This window comes from Nipponia nippon, unplaced genomic scaffold, assembly GCF_047370975.1.
Source record: "Nipponia nippon isolate SJK-2023a ecotype South Korea unplaced genomic scaffold, ASM4737097v1 scaffold_8, whole genome shotgun sequence".
NCBI classification, from domain to species: Eukaryota; Metazoa; Chordata; class Aves; order Pelecaniformes; family Threskiornithidae; genus Nipponia; species Nipponia nippon.
Window position 1 is genome coordinate 38,557,128 of NW_028262402.1, and position 17,991 is coordinate 38,575,118.

Consider the following 17,991-nt stretch of genomic DNA (forward strand, 5'->3'; position numbering starts at 1 on the left):
TTTCTTTTTTGGGACTTAGAGAAGGTCAAATAAAAATGTGAGGCAAAGGCCACAAAAAATGGTAGAATGGAAAGAATTGTTTCTCTGAGGAATTATTCATCCTTCCTGAATACTGGATCCCCAGGGTAGATAGTGCACAGCTGAGGCCAGGAAGCAGTTTTTCTTTTCACATATTCTCTCAAATTAATAAAAGAATTGCCATACTTTTTTTTCCTAGGCAGGGCCTCAGGCAGGTAAAAATGCATTAACTTTTGATCCACTTGCTGGCCTTTTCTTGCTAAGTAGACTATTTATATAGTAGTGGTAGTATCAGTAGTAGCAGCAGCAGGAGCAGCAGCAGTTGTAGTAGCAGTAAGTCATCATACAGTTGTCTTGAGAGAATAGAGCCACATGTAGAAATATGTTTCCATGCATGCTTCTTTCCTTCCTGCATTTCTTAGCAGTAGCCACAGGCTGTGGAAATTACTTCTTTTCTCCCTTCTCTGTCCTTTATTCACTCCCCAAGATGTTCTGCATCAGACTCTTATATTTCTCCCAACACCTCCCAGGGAGAAATCTGTCCATACCTTGACACATACCTCTCAGTATGTGAGCACTGATTCAAGGATATACAAGATGCACCAGGTCTGTAATATGCCGTTCACATGGATGATTTTTGCATCCAGGGTAAAATGGACACATTCTGGCTGCCTTTATTCACAATTTCTTCTCCTTCATCTTCTTCTTTCATTTCTTTCTGTAGATATACATGTTTTTGCTCTTTGGAATGATGTGGTGGAACTTTTCCAGTTTTTGTGAATGTCGCTTTTCCTATTTGCTTCTTAGTGGAGGTGGCAGAACATGTACAATGACCATGAGGCATTTTTAGCTACATTTCTCTCTTTGCATTGAAGGAGTCTCTCATGTTGCTGCCACATGGGAAAGAAACAGGACTAGAGTCAGACATCCTAATGGAGTCACAGATCATGCCCCATGTAGAAAGAAGAGCTAATATTAGAGGCGGATTATTTCTGTGCCTCTACTGGTTCCAGAACTTGCAACTGGTAGAGAAACTTTGCTGTATACAGACCTAGAAGCAGGGGGAGTTTCCACACTCCTAAAAAGGGTGTGCTGTCATCAGCCTGTGGAACATGGACATACAGGGCTTCCCTGAATTAGCTCATGTTTAAGCCAACACACAGGTTACAGAAAAACAACCACTGTTGACTTTAAAAAAATGCCAGTGATGGAAAAGTGATGGAATTGTCTTGAATACAAATTTAACACATTATGAATTATTCGGTTTTTGGAAAGAATAGCAATGTAATCACAGCCAAAAAATAAGATTTATGAGCTCCTTATTTTTCACTGCAAAACCCTATATATATAGTCTTGTAAATTATTTTTGTCTCACTATAGCCATCAGATACTCCTGTGAATACAAGAAGCCTTTTTATATTGATTTCCTGTTATCCTTCATTGCTTAAACAGGCATAAAATAATGTATGCCTGTGATTGTTCTTATTGTCCTCTAAGTGTATTTTTGTTTGTTAACTTAAAGAATCAATAAAGCTTAAGAATCAAATTCATCTCTGAAGTAAATTAACTAAACCCTCTGAAGTTGCACAAGAAATAAATAGGTGTTAAATATTTAATATGGTACCCTCTTGAAATATTTCTTTTGATACAGACACAGATTAAAAAAAGTAGCAATTCAGTAAAGCATGACTCCAGAAGTTGGATAGTATTTAATGCAAAAAATCTTGTATTTGAGATGAATCAGACTTTATATTATCTGCCTGTTCCTGCTAGAGCTTATATTATTGTGTGCAGCAATAATCAGAAATTATTTAAAGGTGAAACTCTAAAGAAAATAATTTCCTATGCAGTTAGCAATTGCTGTGTATCATGTACTAAATATTAGGTTATGTCTGAGAAAAGTAAAAAAAAAAATAATCTGCAAGTACACCTTCTCCTTCTAAAGATCCTTCTTTCACCTTTTGTTTGTTGTGATGAAAGAATAAAAAAATGTGATAAATACTTTTAAAAGGAAACATTATTTTAATAGTCGTCTTAGAAAATGTAGCTTTCAAGTGCTTACTCTAGAGAAGCCAAAAAATAATTTCAGTAGATCACATTAGCTTTACGGGTTATGATGCTCTTCAAAGTATGTTGTCATGATTTCTATTACATTACACAAGCCATTTTAATAAGGAGCCTACCTTTCCAACTCTCTTGATTACCTCCCTGCTTACTTCTTTCATTCCACTTTAAAATTGGATCACATCAAGAGCATAAAGAAAAGAGATTATTTGTCTTTTTTGCAGGAAAAGAGAGAACAATTGACAAGGTTTAACTTAGAACACTGCACAAAACTGTACCTCAGAAAGCTGAAAGTAGCATCAGGATGTCTCCTCTACTAAAGTTAAAAGCTGATAAACTTTGCTGCCTATGCATTTGCCTGGACCAGCTAAGAGTGCCAAATGCCCCACATTACATTCCCTTCACAGAACAGGTAGATGGTCTCTCTTTTCTGATAGCTTCACAAAATGCCAGGATCCATTCCTGTGTGTCCCCCTTCTCCCTGCTTGTGTTGACCAAGGTCAATGAGTAGGCCCTTGACTGCCCTTACTCCTCTATGTGCAATCTTGCACAACTTCTGTCCTCTCCATGCTTGCTGGTTAGTAGCTGACAAAACCCACTGATGTAGAGAATGTGACTATAGTCTGCTTCTTTCTGTCTGTGCCAAAGACCGTTTAATTACTGCTCTAATGAAACCAGGAAGACTGTCTTCTGTTCTTGTTCTTGTTCTTGTTCTTGTTCTTGTTCTTCTTCTTCTTCTTCTTCTTCTTCTTCTTCTTCTTCTTCTTCTTCTTCTTCTTCTTCTTCTTCTTCTTCTTCTTGTTCCTTTCCGTCTTCTTCTTCTTCTTTCTTCTTATTCTTCTTCTTCTTCTTCTTCTTCTTCTTCTTCTTCTTCTTCTTCTTCTTCTTCTTCTTCTTCTTCTTCTTCTTCTTCTTCTTCTTCTTCTTCTTCTTCTTCTTCCTCCTCTTCCTCTTCCTCTTCCTCTTCTTCTTCTTCTTCTTCTTCTTCTTCTTCTTCTTCTTCTTCTTCTTCTTCTTCTTCTTCTTTCTTGTTCTTGTTCTTGTTCTTGTTCTTGTTCTTGTTCTTCTTGTTCTTGTTCTTGTTCTTGTTCTTCTTCTTGTTCTTCTTCTTGTTCTTCTTGTTCTTGTTCTTGTTCTTCTTCTTCTTCTTCTTCTTCTTCTTCTTCTTCTTCTTCTTCTTCTTCCTCTTAACAGTAAAAGGGTCTATCTTTTCTAATCTCTGACTGGGAACCAATATTTCAGAGCTTTCCTGGGATCAGAAGCCTATGTAATGTTCCACTGAATAAGATCCAGGACCTGCCAGTTCGCAACCGGTCTTTACAATTGTGCCATTCTGATTGTCATCTTGTGTTTCTCTATATCCCCTTAGATATTGACAAGATCTTGTCAAAGAACTCATTGTAACTCAAAAACTACAGGAAACCAATGCAAGATACCTCATGAAGACTTAGAGAGGGCACAATATGCTATTTCTGAGAGACTGCATGTAACAGGATTAGAAACTTCTGTTTCTACTGTTCTTATAGACTAACAGGCATTGCAAAAGTCAGAAGAGAATTTTATAGTCATTGTTCTTTTAATCTGATTTTAAGCTCTGGAATTCCAAAAGATTTTGACCACTGATACAATTCTTGATTTCTCAGTTTAACTGTTCGGTTTTGTTATTGATCCCTAACTGGATACACCAAGCCTCCAACCACAGAAATTAGTGCAGCAGACAAGAAACATTAAGATAATGATAATGACCATAAGCTAGTTTTTAGAGAGAATTTCACAAAATAGCTAAGAGAATCCAGGCCCATGTCTGATACTGAAAGCATATATTCTAATCTTAATGTCTGCTTGTTAAGTGCACAAAGGCAGGATTCCAAATTGTCTGTCCAAAGATGTCTAAGTGATTCTTTTGTCTTTTTATGCTCATAAGCATTGAACTTCAAGTATGAAAAAAGTTCAATATTTGAGATTTTTCTTACTATAGCCCTCTTTCTTCCTATGTGTACTTCAAGAGTCTCTCAACCTTGCAGATGGTTTCTATTAAATACTAATGGTGGTTTCATCAGCATTTTCCAATTAAAAAGTCCAAAGAAAAACATCATCCTTTGAATGTCTTTTAAAAATCTCAACAAAATTACTCTATGTAACTGGGCAAGAACTTGTTCCTTTTGATGGTATCCTCTAGGCAATAGATGAAAACGATATATGTTGAAATAGTGCTGGCTTACTGCCGTTGTCTAGTCATATTACCAGTGCAGGAAATTTCTGAATTGCTTTATCTGCTTGGAGAGCGGGTAAATTCTGTAGACTAACCTATTTTATACTATTCCCTTTAAAATTCAGAAAACAACAGTTCAAAGATTAACAGATCTAATAAAAACTTGAAAGCATACAGCTTTTGTACATTATCATGACAAAGTTTGGTTTTATTCTAAAAAGAGAGAATAGGAAAAATAGATAGAAAATTAACTATAAAGTTCAGTACTTGCCCATTGACATAAAATTCACTCACTGACATAATTTTTATTTTCATGACAAATATTTTATTATTTTTTATGTGGGTAACACTGTAAATTGAAACAGTGCTTCCAAATTCATTAAAAAACATCCCTCTGCTAAGAAGCTGACAATGTAATTTGGATAGGTGGTAAAGAAGCAGCACATGGTTAAAGAAAAATTGTAGAATGGAACCCAGTAGCGGAAAATTCCTTACAAGAAATATTTTTGAAGGAAAGATGAATTTAAAGGGACAGGAAAGAGTGCAAGTGAAACCAAGTAATAGATGGCATCTTAGATGCTGTTCAATGTGGAACAGCATATCTATACCATATTATATAGTGTTTGAAGAGTAATTGCCCTCCAAGTTTTAAAGTGTTCCTGATAAAAGCCAAATCTGACTGCTTTGAGAAAAAAGTCACGATCTGATTAATCTGGAGAAAATCACACACAAATCCAGGGGAAAGTATAGTTTGTAGTTAAAATATGGGAATCTGAGATTAGATGTTGAACCAAACAAAACTGGAATTTAAGTGGCAAAAGACAGTATTGGAAGAGAAGAACAAGGCTAGGAGCAGGGAGAGAAGAGCATAGATAGAAACATAATTGAGAGGAGGAAGAAGAGTAAGGAATAGAGGTGAAAAGAAAACAAAGATGCTATTTTTAATAGGAGTTGAGAATAAGTTATATTGTAACCATAAGAACTGAACCCTTCATCTGCTGTTGAACTACTCCCACTTGGATGCTTCTCTGCTGCCTTTGCATTTTGAATCCATATGTTACATATGCTGTGATCCAAAGTTATAAGTGGGCATGTAGTTATGCCTGCTTTACCCCTGGAATTTCTTTTATACAGAAAAATTGTTTAGACTAGCTTTCTGCCCAGTCTTGGAGCACAGCAAGATAATTTGAATATCAATTTGATCTGGCACATCTCTTGAGAGAGTCATCAGAGCACGCAGTAAAGCAAGTAAATGTCTCTTGTGTTTGTCTACATGCATGTAGCAAAGCAGCTGATGAGTTAGCCCCCTTCAGCCACCACCGCAAAATCAGAACTTCAGGTGTAAGGTAAGTGAGGGCAACTGACTGTGCCAACATCGTTAAGGGAAAAAGCAGTGATCTTCTGGTGGAGAGCCAAAGAGCTTGCAAGGGAATGAGGATTTAAAACCCATATGCTTGCTCAGCCTGAGTGGTTTGACTGACATGGAAGCAAAACAATAAGCTCATCCCCCAGGAAGAGAGGACGAGACAGTCAGCAAAGCAGCCAAAGGGTCATTTGGCATTTCAGAGAAGGGGATGAAGGGGCAGGGTAATGGCCCAGGAAATTTGACTGGAGGTCAGAGCCAGAAATCTTGATTGCCTATTGCAGATCTCTCTTGGGTTTACTCTGTGGCTAGAGGCTGGTGCTTCCATCTTTTTGTCTCTTTATCTTCACATCAGTAAAATCTGAATGATGATATTCATAGCTTTTGCAGATATTTTCTGATGCTTATTTCAGTAACACTTTTGAAAAATGCAGAGGCATCTGGAAACATTACACACTTTTAACCCCCTTGTTTGTACATTAGAAAGCCTCATGTGTACAACCGTTACATTCAGTGTACAGATGGCAAGTTTAGACTGTAATTAATTTCATAAAGCCAGCAGCGTGAGCATTTCCACACAATACACAGAACAAAAGCATTAAGCCTGCCGTATACATTCCTTGGAACTGGTCCCTGAAGTCAGAGAGAGACAGATACTTGCAGACACAAGGGAAAGACCATGAGAGAGACTTTACACTGTGTACTTGTATGTAGTGCCTAATAATATAATCTTGCTTTAGTAACAGCAAATGACTAGTCTTAAATCCTCTGGTTTGTATACAACAGTACAGGGTGGTAAACTGGAGAAAAAGGAGGAGGAAAATTATGACTTAATAGTAATCTGATGTCCGTTTGCACCCAGTGTGGCTAACAGTTCTTCAGTGTGCTTACATTCAGGAGGAGAGGGATGGACTAAGTCAAGGCGGAGTGCATCCCTCTGAATGTATTTGTACTCCTTACAAATTGTAGAGTGCCAAAACATGAGGCTGAAGTGGGGACAAGGAGTGGGGCAGGGAGTGAGGTGGAGCGTGATCATGTAGCCACTGTTGCTATGATACAAGTTTCTTTTTTAATTTCTTTTTTCTCCCTCCCACCCTTTGCTTTTCCTCTTCCATGCACCCTCTTTTTTTTTTTTTTTTTTTTTTTTTTTGCCTGTTACTCTGTCTGAGTCTGGAGGAGCTGGAGGAAAGCAGTGCAGATGAGAGGCTCATTGAGCTCACTTCACAGAGGAGGGCTCTTTGTCTGGGTTAAAGAGTCACTAATGGGGCATACAAATACCTGAGGGTCATGTCTCATTGCCATGGCTAGCCAGATTTCTTCACAAGAGCTGGGTGCATTCATATCAAGGAAGAGGCTTTCAGTTTTAATATACCCTAAACTTTCTTCCTTCACCACACTGGACTTGGTTGCTCTGAAAGCTGTACTCCAGGCTATTCTCAATCTAACTATCTACAATTCATCAGACACCTTAAGCTGCAAGTTTTTCAGGGTGTTGTTTTGGTTACAGGTTCTTAACTGCTGCTCATCTCCTGCTGATATTGCACAAAACCTGCCAAAAGACTTCTTTTGTAGATAGAAATGAATCTGGATTAGTTTCCAGACATTCTGTCAAGAAATTATACAGCACATAAGCTCCAAAAAGCAAGTTTTGTTTCCATGACCATTTCTGTACAGGCATTTTTCTACTTTTATCCACATATGGTTTGTTTTTCTGAAAAAATTCAAATAATTCAAATGTACATTTCAAATGAGTGTGCTTAACAGCCAGGAATAGTTGCTTTGTTTCACACATGGCTTCTAGTGGTTCAGTATGGCTGGATGTTTCCCTTTTCTATTGCTTAGCAGGAAGAGTAATCTGAAAGAGAAATAAGCAGGTCTAGCAATTTTAATTTAATTTGGCATTTCTTTTTAAATTATGTTCTGTCTAAATGAAGGTGGTGATCTTGTATAGTTGCTATTCAAATCAATATGGTCATGTGCTGGTTTAAAAGGTAATGTTAATGTAAGTAGGATAATATCTCAGTCCCACACTGCTCACTAATCTACAACATCCAACATCTTTATCTCCTCTTCTCTTCCCAGCACTGCAGTGATAACACCCACCATTGCCAATCGGATATGAACATAGTAGGTGCTTGGAAGAGAGGTTACACTGGAAAGAACGTTGTGGTCACCATCCTGGACGATGGCATTGAAAGAAACCATCCAGACTTGATGCAGAATTATGTGAGTGTCCACAGGAGTCCAGATTTGCTGTTTTATTATTACTGTGAATAAATTTGCTACTCCTGGAAAGATGGAGGGAGGGAGGAGGGAAGGAGGAATAATCATGCAAGGGTTTCCTCAAATGTTAACACCAACGGGAGGAAGGAAGACAGCTTTTGGTAATCTGTATTGGTTTAGTTAAGACTGTTCAGTCGAACGTATTTAATATCTGGATGCCTCTTGTAGATTAGTCCTGAATTTCTGAAGGACTGGAACTAATCATCGGATGTTTTTTCTCTTTTCTGTAATTATTTTGCTTCATATCCTCACGCTCTCAGAACTTAGAAATCGAATACACGGCTCTTCAGTTAATGCATGCAGCTGAAGTCCATTTTTGGCCAATACATTTAGCTAGCAAGACAGTAGCTTTTCTCAAATACTGTAATTTTAGTCATATCCTTCCATGCATTTATTTTTAAAGCTATTTAGCTTACTGCTAGAAATAATATTAAAGGAAAAGGACATGACTTGTTATGATTCACTCAGTTAAGTTAACAGGTGTAGAATATTTTAGGGTCTTTCTAGTAAATCTCTTGACTCCAGTGAGTCCCCTCACAATTTGTAATAGAGCTTTGTTTTCTGCACCCTATGTTTCATGTCACCTCAGGAGGTTTCTATTTGCTTGTGGTTCATCATATTTAAATGATAGGTTTAATATACCTTGGAAGGATTGTATAATGTGAGGAGAAGCTGCTTATCTAGTGGGTGACTAGTGGGTGTTACTGTCAGAGTTTGAAGCTGTTCAGAGCATCAGGACCATGCTTTGCTGAGTAATTAGTCTTGTGCTTTGGGCGTAGGCATTACCTGAAAGCACATGACTGTGAGGACCTTATCATTTTTCTGAAATAAAGTGTGCAAGGTGTACATCTGCACAAGGTAAGAAAACAAGCAAATACATTTGAATTGAGATGGAATGGTGAAGATGACCAGTGCAAAGCATGCATATACCTTCAGTCCCATTACAGACGAAGATCTTGTAAAAAAGCCCTGAACGCAGGCTTTTTGCGAGCAAGCATATCGTCTTGACAGAGCATTGAAGAGATGAAGGTGACAAAACCATCTTTAACAACCCATCAAAAGCTACAATTGTGTCCACAGTTTAAAGCAGTTTATTTTAAATTAGGCATACTTACATCCATATCCTTTCCCATGCTGCACATGGAACTCAGCTTTGAAATACATGAGGAGGACTGCACAAACACAAGTGACAGGCAGTTGCCCTATTAGTCAATGTATGCTTGATCCTAATGCATGCCACATCTTTCATTTTAATCTCTTAAGTTATTTAAACAAGCCAAATATAATTTTACCTCCTCAATGAATGACCCAGATTGTATCATATGTCACCTCATCCCAGTACTGTCCTTACACTGAATTTAAAGAAGCTATTTATTCCCTTACCACCTCCTCGCTCCCTTTCCTCACACCAACAAGGAGTTCCCCCAAAGCAGTACACATTGCTTGTTTGATGACAAATGCCTTCTATATGTCAGATTATTGCTGGTGTGGCTGCAAAGAGAATATTTGAGGTGGATGTGGTAACTGGTTTTGAACAAAGAAGAGATTAAAAAGAGCTGCTTGCCATGTCAACACACCACATGCTACTGCATCAATTAATGGGAGCCATACAAACCAGCAGCTATTTACTCTATAAACTATTTTCAGCTATAAGAGTCCTGGTAAATGTAAAATATGGAACAAAAATATGGAGATATCCTGCAAATATTTGAAACAGTTACACTCCCAGGGAAATGGGAATGAAGTTTATGTTGCATTTCAAGCTGTATTTTTATAACAATATTCTCAAGAAAATTGTATTATTCCTTGAAACTATGACTGAAATTTCAGTCATCATTGTGCAGATAATTTCTTGAATCTCGAAACATTTAGCAAAATCGCAATTTTGAGAATGAACTCTTAACTTCCAAAAGTTTCTTAGAAGAAATGTAGTCTTCTGGCTTAATGAAACAGCACTTTCTATTTCCTCACTGACACGGGAACTATGCTTTTTCAGAGCATCTGTTATCCTTCTCCCTTTTCCAAAAATAAAATAAAATATGTAAATCCTGTAATTATTAAATATGTAATCCTTTCCTAAAACATACACTCATCATAAAACCACAGGAATGTTAGTTAACCTAATTACTCTCTTGTAGGAACCTGCTGAAGAATGTATAGGCCACATGAGTCAACGGCTAATTAATGAGAAACTGGTTTTCTTTCTCCTGTTGGCTACAGGATTCGCAGGCCAGTTTTGATGTCAATGGAAATGATTTTGACCCTATGCCTCGATATGATGCCAGCAACGAGAACAAGTAAGGCGCTATGACATTCATGACATTTTCAATCTAGTTCGTCAAGTAGAAAGTACCAGTTCTCCTATGAAAGTCTAGGAAACTTGAATCCTCATAAAGCAGCGTGATTTGCATTTAAATCTTTGTGAAATACGTATTTATGTCTCTTCCATGCACACTGCATGACGCTTACTCTTTGAAAGCATTTGGAGCCAACCAAAAACACATAAAAATTAGTTTGAGAGTCCTGAGCATGTGACATGAACTATTTTCAGTCCCTTTGGGATGCAGAATATAAGGGGTGACTCTTACTTTTCTCAGATATTATCTCATTGAGTTATTGGGTGGTTTTTATGTGTGACAACTGGCTTGCTTCTGACTCTCTTGAACTTTATAGACTTTGTGTATTGAAGAAATAGACAAGTTAATGGAGATTTTTTTTCTCTAATCATGTCTTTTAAAGTGATGGAGATTTTACATGTGGAGGTTTGACAGAAACCTTATAAACCTAGTTGTGACAATTCTGCTGGATTATATTGTCTGTGTCACATGACTGGTTGGATATATCTCCATAAATGACATATTTCTTCTTCAGAGATCAGCTTCCTGATATTCATCATTCCAACTCTGCTCTTTAGATGTGCCGTGGTGGAGGCTGGGGGAGACACTGGGAGGGACACGTCACCTCAGGGAACAGGCCACTTTTCTGCCTCCATAGGTATTTGAGGGCAGTTATTTGTTGGTACCATTTTTTCAACTAGGTACTTGTCAGAAAGAAATACCATTCTGTGGAACTGCATGAATTAGAGGAAGGCTAATCCTACTAGCTATCAACATGCTGACTGTGCATTTTGTTTTCTTGAGGTCTGAGGGTTTTTTTTAATTGTGGAAAGCATTTAGTATTCTTTGCCTGCAGAAGAGAGACTACAAGAGGTGAAACTTCGTCCTTTACACAACTGAAATGCTTCTGGGTTTGTGTTGTCTCTTCCCTGCAATCCCACAAACTTTATCCAGAAGAATGCAGGAGGTGTGAGCTGGGAGTCAGCAGCAAAACTTAACATTGGTTTGACTGGAGAAACCAACTGGAGCAACCTTGGATCACACTTTGATGGGAGAATCCTCTCCTGGTCAAAGCCTTCTTCATAACAGCAGGGAACCATGTATGGACAGGCTGAAGAACAGGGCCTCGTTACACATAGCTGCCTGTTATGTATAGATCCACTTGTCGTGTCTTACAGTGAATCTCAAGGAGCTGTCATAGCTACTTTCAGCCATAGGGTAAAATAACTGTGAAAACTTAGGTGAATTCTGCCAAATACTTTTTTGGTCAGTCAGCCTGATCCTGCCTGATAGGCCGAGATGAGAAATATGTAAGGATTTAGCTCTTAGAAACCACGTAAATAAATGTAGATACACACACACACAAATCTTAGTTGTGATGACTAGAAATACTGTTTAACATAGAAACACATTATGTTGGTATTAATTTGAATAATAGTATATTTATTTGGGACTGCAATCTTGGCCTATGTTGTCATTCAGTTGTCCTTATTTGAGGCTGTGTACATGCTGCCAAATATTTTTGTCTAGAAACAAGTACATGCAAGAGCTGTTTCCCATTGCCCGTTAGGCATATCTTTCTCATCCTATTTTCATACAGAAGCTCAGTTTACTGAATCGCATCTGCCTGTTCTTCACTAGAAATCTCCTAAAGTAAGAGCACCATGAGAGAATAAAAACAGAAATTCAACCCTTTGTTTTGAAATGTGTAAACATTCTGCACATGCAGGCTAGTTTAAGTTTAAGCAAAAAGAAAACACTGATGTGGAACAAATGGTAGATAGACCCGGTTGCTGCATTGCCTCAGTTAAGTTAGTTACAAGTGGAGGATTTCAGAGCTAGATGCTCATATGGAAAATGCTACTACTACACTGAAGGTGTTAGGAGATATCCTCAAGACATGTTCATTGAAACAGAAGAATGAATAACAGTCTATCAATTCTTGCTCTTTCCAAAGCCTTCTATTTTTCTTACAATTGAGGAATTTCATGTGCCATTGTTATCTCAGTTTTAGATGAGTCCTGTCACTGGTGTAGAAAGGTCAGAATCAGCAAATGTGCTATAAATTTTTGGTGGCTAACAAGAGAAATCTTTGGTTGGGCTTATGAGAGGTCTCAGGACTACAAGCAAGGTTTATAAACATGCTAGTTACCTGAAAACAGTTGGAACATAGGAACATCCCAGAGTATGTAGGCATTGCCACTCAGCATGCTGCAACAACTAATTTGTATGACTGACTGCTTCGGCCTCATTCCTAGCTTTGAACCAGGTGTCTATATTATAGCCCTGTACAAAGATTTGGAAGAGCAAAACTGCGGTTGCATGATCACCACAAAAGGGTGGTCACCCCCACTCCTTACCTCATGTTTGCTCTTTCCTCCTTTTCCCAGCCTTTGTGCAGCTCTCCAGGGTGAATCACATTGAAAACTGCACTACCAACAACAGCAATAACAAATTGCATTTTCAGTCAGGTCAGGCAGGTACCTCATTCAGCTCAGCCTGAGGTCAGAGGAGAGCAAGACGGGCACAAATGGGGAAAATGAAGCATAGCCTGACCCTCTCACTGGCAATGCCAGTTTCAGTGAACTAAGGTGACTGTATGACAATGCCCCAAGTGCCTATGACTGTTGTCCAGAAATCTGAGTGTGATGGACAGGCAGGTGCCAGCAGTGGCCTCCAAGGAGTTTTGAGAAAAGATATGACAGTCAGCCTGGCCCTCTGCGAATACTCGTCAGCTGAGCTGCAGGTTTGCATACCAGCACGTCCCTCTCTCCTGCTGTCCACCACCCCCCATCGCCACACACACTTTGGGGACACATCCTGGCTCATCTGCATGAAGATGCTCCAGTCCTTGGAACTGGGGCATGGCGACGGTACACTTGGAAGCCTCCCAGTTTAGATGCACCCTCTGGTGCTGCGAGGAGCAGCATAGCTCCAGCTGTGAATCACAGCTGAATCTTTTTCTTTGGCTGGGTGCTGAAGTCATCACTTTCTTACAAAGCATGTCCAGAGAAGGGAGGCTGCTTTTTATTTTGCTGCTAGTTAGAGTTTTATATGGGATATAAAACTGGACCGATTCATTTCTCTCCTAGTGCTAGGGGATTTGAGTTTTCGTACCCTGCCTCCCTGGTGAATACTCTCACTGCCCAACCCCTAAGGTCCTGTGGTGAGGTGTGATGATGGGAGGGCAGATGCTGCACTATATTGAGCTTCGTTAGTGTTATCAGGAGGTTCAGCGTCGGTGTAGAGTCAGCTTTTGGACACAGGATACACGAAGCATGCTTTCAGTGGCAGATTACTTGGCAACCTAACCTCTACTTCCAATTAGCAGATACACTGAGCCTGGTAAGCAGCACCAAAGCACCTTCAACTTTTGGGGCTGTCTCCCTTCCTTCCCTAGTTCCTACTGGAGTCAACAAGAATTAAACGACTACATAGGCACTGAAAAGCACTACTAGTAGCCTGTCTATTTTTATGTGTCTAAAATATCTTCAGAAATTGGGGCAGAAATTCTGATTATCCAGCATACATGGTCATTTGGCACTAGATACTGAAGTTGTGCCTGGAAATTGAGGTAACCACAACCAGGAAACATTCTGAAAGCCATACTTTGCAAAGAATTCATAATGTGCAAGATCAATTTGGTTGATTCCTGCTTCCTGCTATAGCAACTGGACAACATTGTGTAATGGTGATTTGTGCATTCCAGTAAAGGTGGGATGTACAAATGCGCCATTGTCTTATGAAATGTCTAGTTTATTCTGCCTCATTTTATAACCCAACCTTAAGGGATGGAATGATAAAGAGTAGAAAGAATTGCTTTAAAAATAAGCAGGTGTCTCTGGGCAGCTTTGCACGCAGCTGTGAAACATCAGGGTATTGGGTCTGTTTGCTAGCTTTTCACTTTTCATTAGTAGTGAAGGCTTTCTGTTGCCAAGGCTTACTGGTGAGGAAAAAAGGAATGAGAAAAAATTAACTGAGGGTTTGTGAAGTGACTGAAGATAACCAGAATGGCACTTTTCAGAATTATATTTTTGAAGTTTTACATTAAATCTTCTGTTAGCCAAGGAGAATAGGAGGGTAGAAAGAAATATTAGACTAATCTTTCAAGGCTTGTAGTCAAAATCAGGGTGGGACGATAGTTTCTTTAACTACTATGGTATGTAGGAGTCCTGCCAGAAGTTTGCTTTGGTTTCTACAAATTGGCAGCAAATCACGAAGCTTATAAATGGTACAGACCTATACTAGAGCTTCCTTTTGCTCAGAGGCTAAAGACAGCAGTCAGCTGTGGATGAAGTCATTCCTGCTATGCAAAGCATCTTGTTTTGGTTTACTGCTGAGTGTTGCTGCTTCATTCTTTTTCTGTTATTCCACCTTTACCTGTAAACATCTATGTTGAAACAACTAGGCATTATCAGTCACAGGTCCTTAGGCAGAATGCAGATGGGATCACTGAAATGTTACTCTACCTGTTGTATAGCCTCAGAAGTAAAACAAAAATGTTCAGAGTATTAAAATGTTTTTTCTATTTTGACTAAACAAAAATGGGTTTTTCTGTTTCATGAGAAATTTCTTGGGGATGATATTTCAGAGCTTAGGTCTTATTCCACTGACAGGTACTTTTATAAAACAGAGGACCTTTTAAAAAAACTTCTTTAAATAATACCAGTTGACTTTAATGCAGTTCTTACTAAACTTATGTAAGAAAAAGTAAAAGTAAGCTGTCATTTCTGTTTTGGAGATACTGAGTCACTCTTTGGATGCCTCTTCAATATTTTTCAGTGATGCATCCCACTACATAAATAAATTATTTTAATAACCTTCTAAATTATTTTTTAATGAGTGTAAGATTTTTGGGAGACAACAATTTTTGCTGTTCAAAAATCATTAGAAACACAAGCTACTTATGTCTAAACTTTGCAGTACCTGGACAGCTTTACATCTTTTCTCACAACACAAAAAAAGTTAATGAATTAATGAACTTCAGTCCTGCTTGATCCAGACACTGACATTGTTTTTCTGTGGCATCAATTCCTATTCATTAGTACTTTCCTTTGTCTGTCACATTAATGTAGATGCTCAATAAAATGCCAAAGGCTTAATTTTCTTCCAAAAGTGACAAGCTGCTAGTTTATATTGTCTGCTTATGTCAAAGACCTGTAGTATGTCTTGAGTCATTTAATCAGAATGGATACTAGATATTGCACAGGCAGATCAGCTTCTGTTGCCCCCTGGATGGTCAATAAAGTAAAAGTAAAAGGCTTCATTGACTACTGTAACAGGATTCAGAGCAGATATCTGAAGAACTGAGCACAGTCAAACACAGGGAGCCTGAAGTCTCTCATTGCTGGCTTGGAAGATCTTCTCAAAAAGGTTCCCACTGCAGCAGTGTGATAGAAGGGAGTGCTGGCAAGTGGGGGTATCTGTCCATGTAGTTTATGCATTTTGATTGCCAGTATGCACCTGTTGCTATTGCTTTGAGATTGGCTGTATCATGTCCTGCAGACAAAACTGAAAGGAAGATAAGCTGTACCAAGAAGCACTGCTGCACCATCTTGTGCTTTATCTTCTGTGTAAAAAACAATTCTGCTGTCAGATGTCTAGTCATAACAACAAAAAAAGAGCTTGGCAATTTTTTAGACTAGTCACTACTTTTTTTGCTTGTGCCTGCTCAAGGTTTTCAAACAGGACTGAACTGCAGATCCCAAGGCTCACTGCTGCAGGGAGGATCTGGGAAAGCCAGTGATTAAACTGTGGAAGGAGGCTGGAAATAAATGGGAGCAAGGTATCAGCTCTCAGGAAATCTCTCTGATTTTTTCTGATTTCTGATTTTTTTCAGAGGGAATCTCCATTGTGTCTGCTCTTTTTCTGACTTTTCATCTTGACTTTCTCCAGTCTCTGGAGTCTTAAAACCCAAAGGATTCAGTGATGGTGGTGTCTGGCAGAGTGTGGTCTGTCTGATGCCAGTGAAGCATCTGTGACAGCAGATAAATCTTCCTTAACAGGAAGGTAATTTAGAGTAGAGAATTAACTTAACATGTATATGTATTTCAGATCAGTAGATCAAATGCTTACGCTGTCGTATTGTTAATTCCACGTACCAATGCCTGAGTGTCAGGTGTCTAATGTGTCTCAGTGTCACTGCAAATTTAATGGACTTTGGTTAGGATTGTTAGGAAACTGCAGATTTTGGATTGTTTTCTATGAACTGGTGAAGTGTTCATTTATGAAACCAGGGTCTGAACCCAACAGTCAGAGGTCATTGGTATAGAAGTTGCAGTCAGAGACTACAATCCTGATTTATCATGTTTTGGTTCTATTATGATTTTAAACTCATTGCCCTTGTGGCCATATCCTATTGTGCTGCAATTTTAGCAGATGTTAATAATGAAGTAGGGTTCAGTCTGTGTCAGCTTACAGTGAGATTGCCACATTTTACAGGGAGCGGTGTTAGTGATTCATCAGCTAGCCTCCAAGTTAATTACAATCTAGTGACCCAACCAAGTGCCTAGGGGCATGATGCAGCATGGAGATCATGAGATATTAGATCTGCGTTGCTTGCCAGTTGCTGTAGTTAAAGGCCCCAGTGTAAAATTTTAAAAATAAGGGAGATAAACACATTGCAGCTTGCAGAATTGTACTGTGCTGAAATAGGATAATTTTACAGATTCATTTGGAGCATATTTTTCTTTACTTTCTGTTTTAACTGTTACTTAGAGTCTCTGTGTGCTGTTACCCAATCAACATGCCTGTCCTTCAGATGGCAATACCTCAGGGGTAATCATCATGCATCCTTTGTTTCTCTCAGGGAAGGACTGAAGCACTTGATGCATATATGTAAAATTTTTTAGAGGAAAACTTTTTTTCCTTGAAAGAAAAATATTGTAGAAACATGGAGCACGAATCTCCACCACATAGTGCATTTGATAATGTTTTTCTTTTGATCTAAAACAGGTTTTTAACCTGTGGAAGAGATAAGGTCTGCATTAAAACAGAACAGAAAACAAGTTAAGTGTTGATGTTTTGAAATTCTCATGTCTTCCTCCTTCAGAATAAAATGTGTGTTCATTTGAAGCTTTTTGAGAGAAAGTGGGACCCCAGAATTGCTGGTGGCTGAGGACAATTAGCAGGGCTAGAGGAGAGGCAGTCTTTGTCGAGTTGATTCATTGACCTGCAACAAGCACCCTCATCACTGATCTCTACGGTCAGTCCCTTGTGAGAACATTTCATATCGACAAGACAATGAAAAATTCATTGGACTACAAGGCTTGATTCAGTACCCTTTTGATCCAGGTTCCAGCTTCAATAGTGGAAAATATCCTAATGAAAGTTTTGTCGAACTGCCAAAAATTGTCTTTTTGGTAAACTTCTAATCTGCTCATTATATTATCACACTGCATTACATAATCCCCTCTGAAGTCCACAAGTGGTATGAGTTATAATTTCTTGAGAGCCAAAGGAAAGACATTTCTTTGAGTAGTCATTGAAAGTGACAGAAATCAAGCAGAGGAATAAGCAAAAACAAAGTTCAGCCAGAATTCCAGTTGCTCAAAGATGAAAAAAATAGTCCTTTTTCACTACCTTGGTATCAGTCACTGAGCAGTATTTCTCACCACCTAACTTGTGTTTGAGGAGTAGCACTCTTCCTTTTTATAATGTATAAGACTCCCATGGTCTCAAAACATTTAACCACAACACTACAGGAAAGCCTTTTT

At 38.6% G+C, this 17,991-nt stretch overlaps 1 protein-coding gene across 2 annotated transcripts in view; it reads left to right on the top strand.

Moving 5' to 3' along the window:
* PCSK5 (proprotein convertase subtilisin/kexin type 5) overlaps positions 1-17,991 on the top strand; it is a 253,671-nt gene that overhangs the window by 68,129 nt on the left and 167,551 nt on the right. For both annotated transcript variants that reach the window (XM_087741708.1, XM_087741709.1), the window contains exons 4-5: positions 7,740-7,883; positions 10,161-10,237. In XM_087741708.1, the coding sequence (XP_087597834.1) occupies positions 7,740-7,883; positions 10,161-10,237 (221 nt within the window). The remainder of the gene's footprint in view (positions 1-7,739; positions 7,884-10,160; positions 10,238-17,991) is intronic.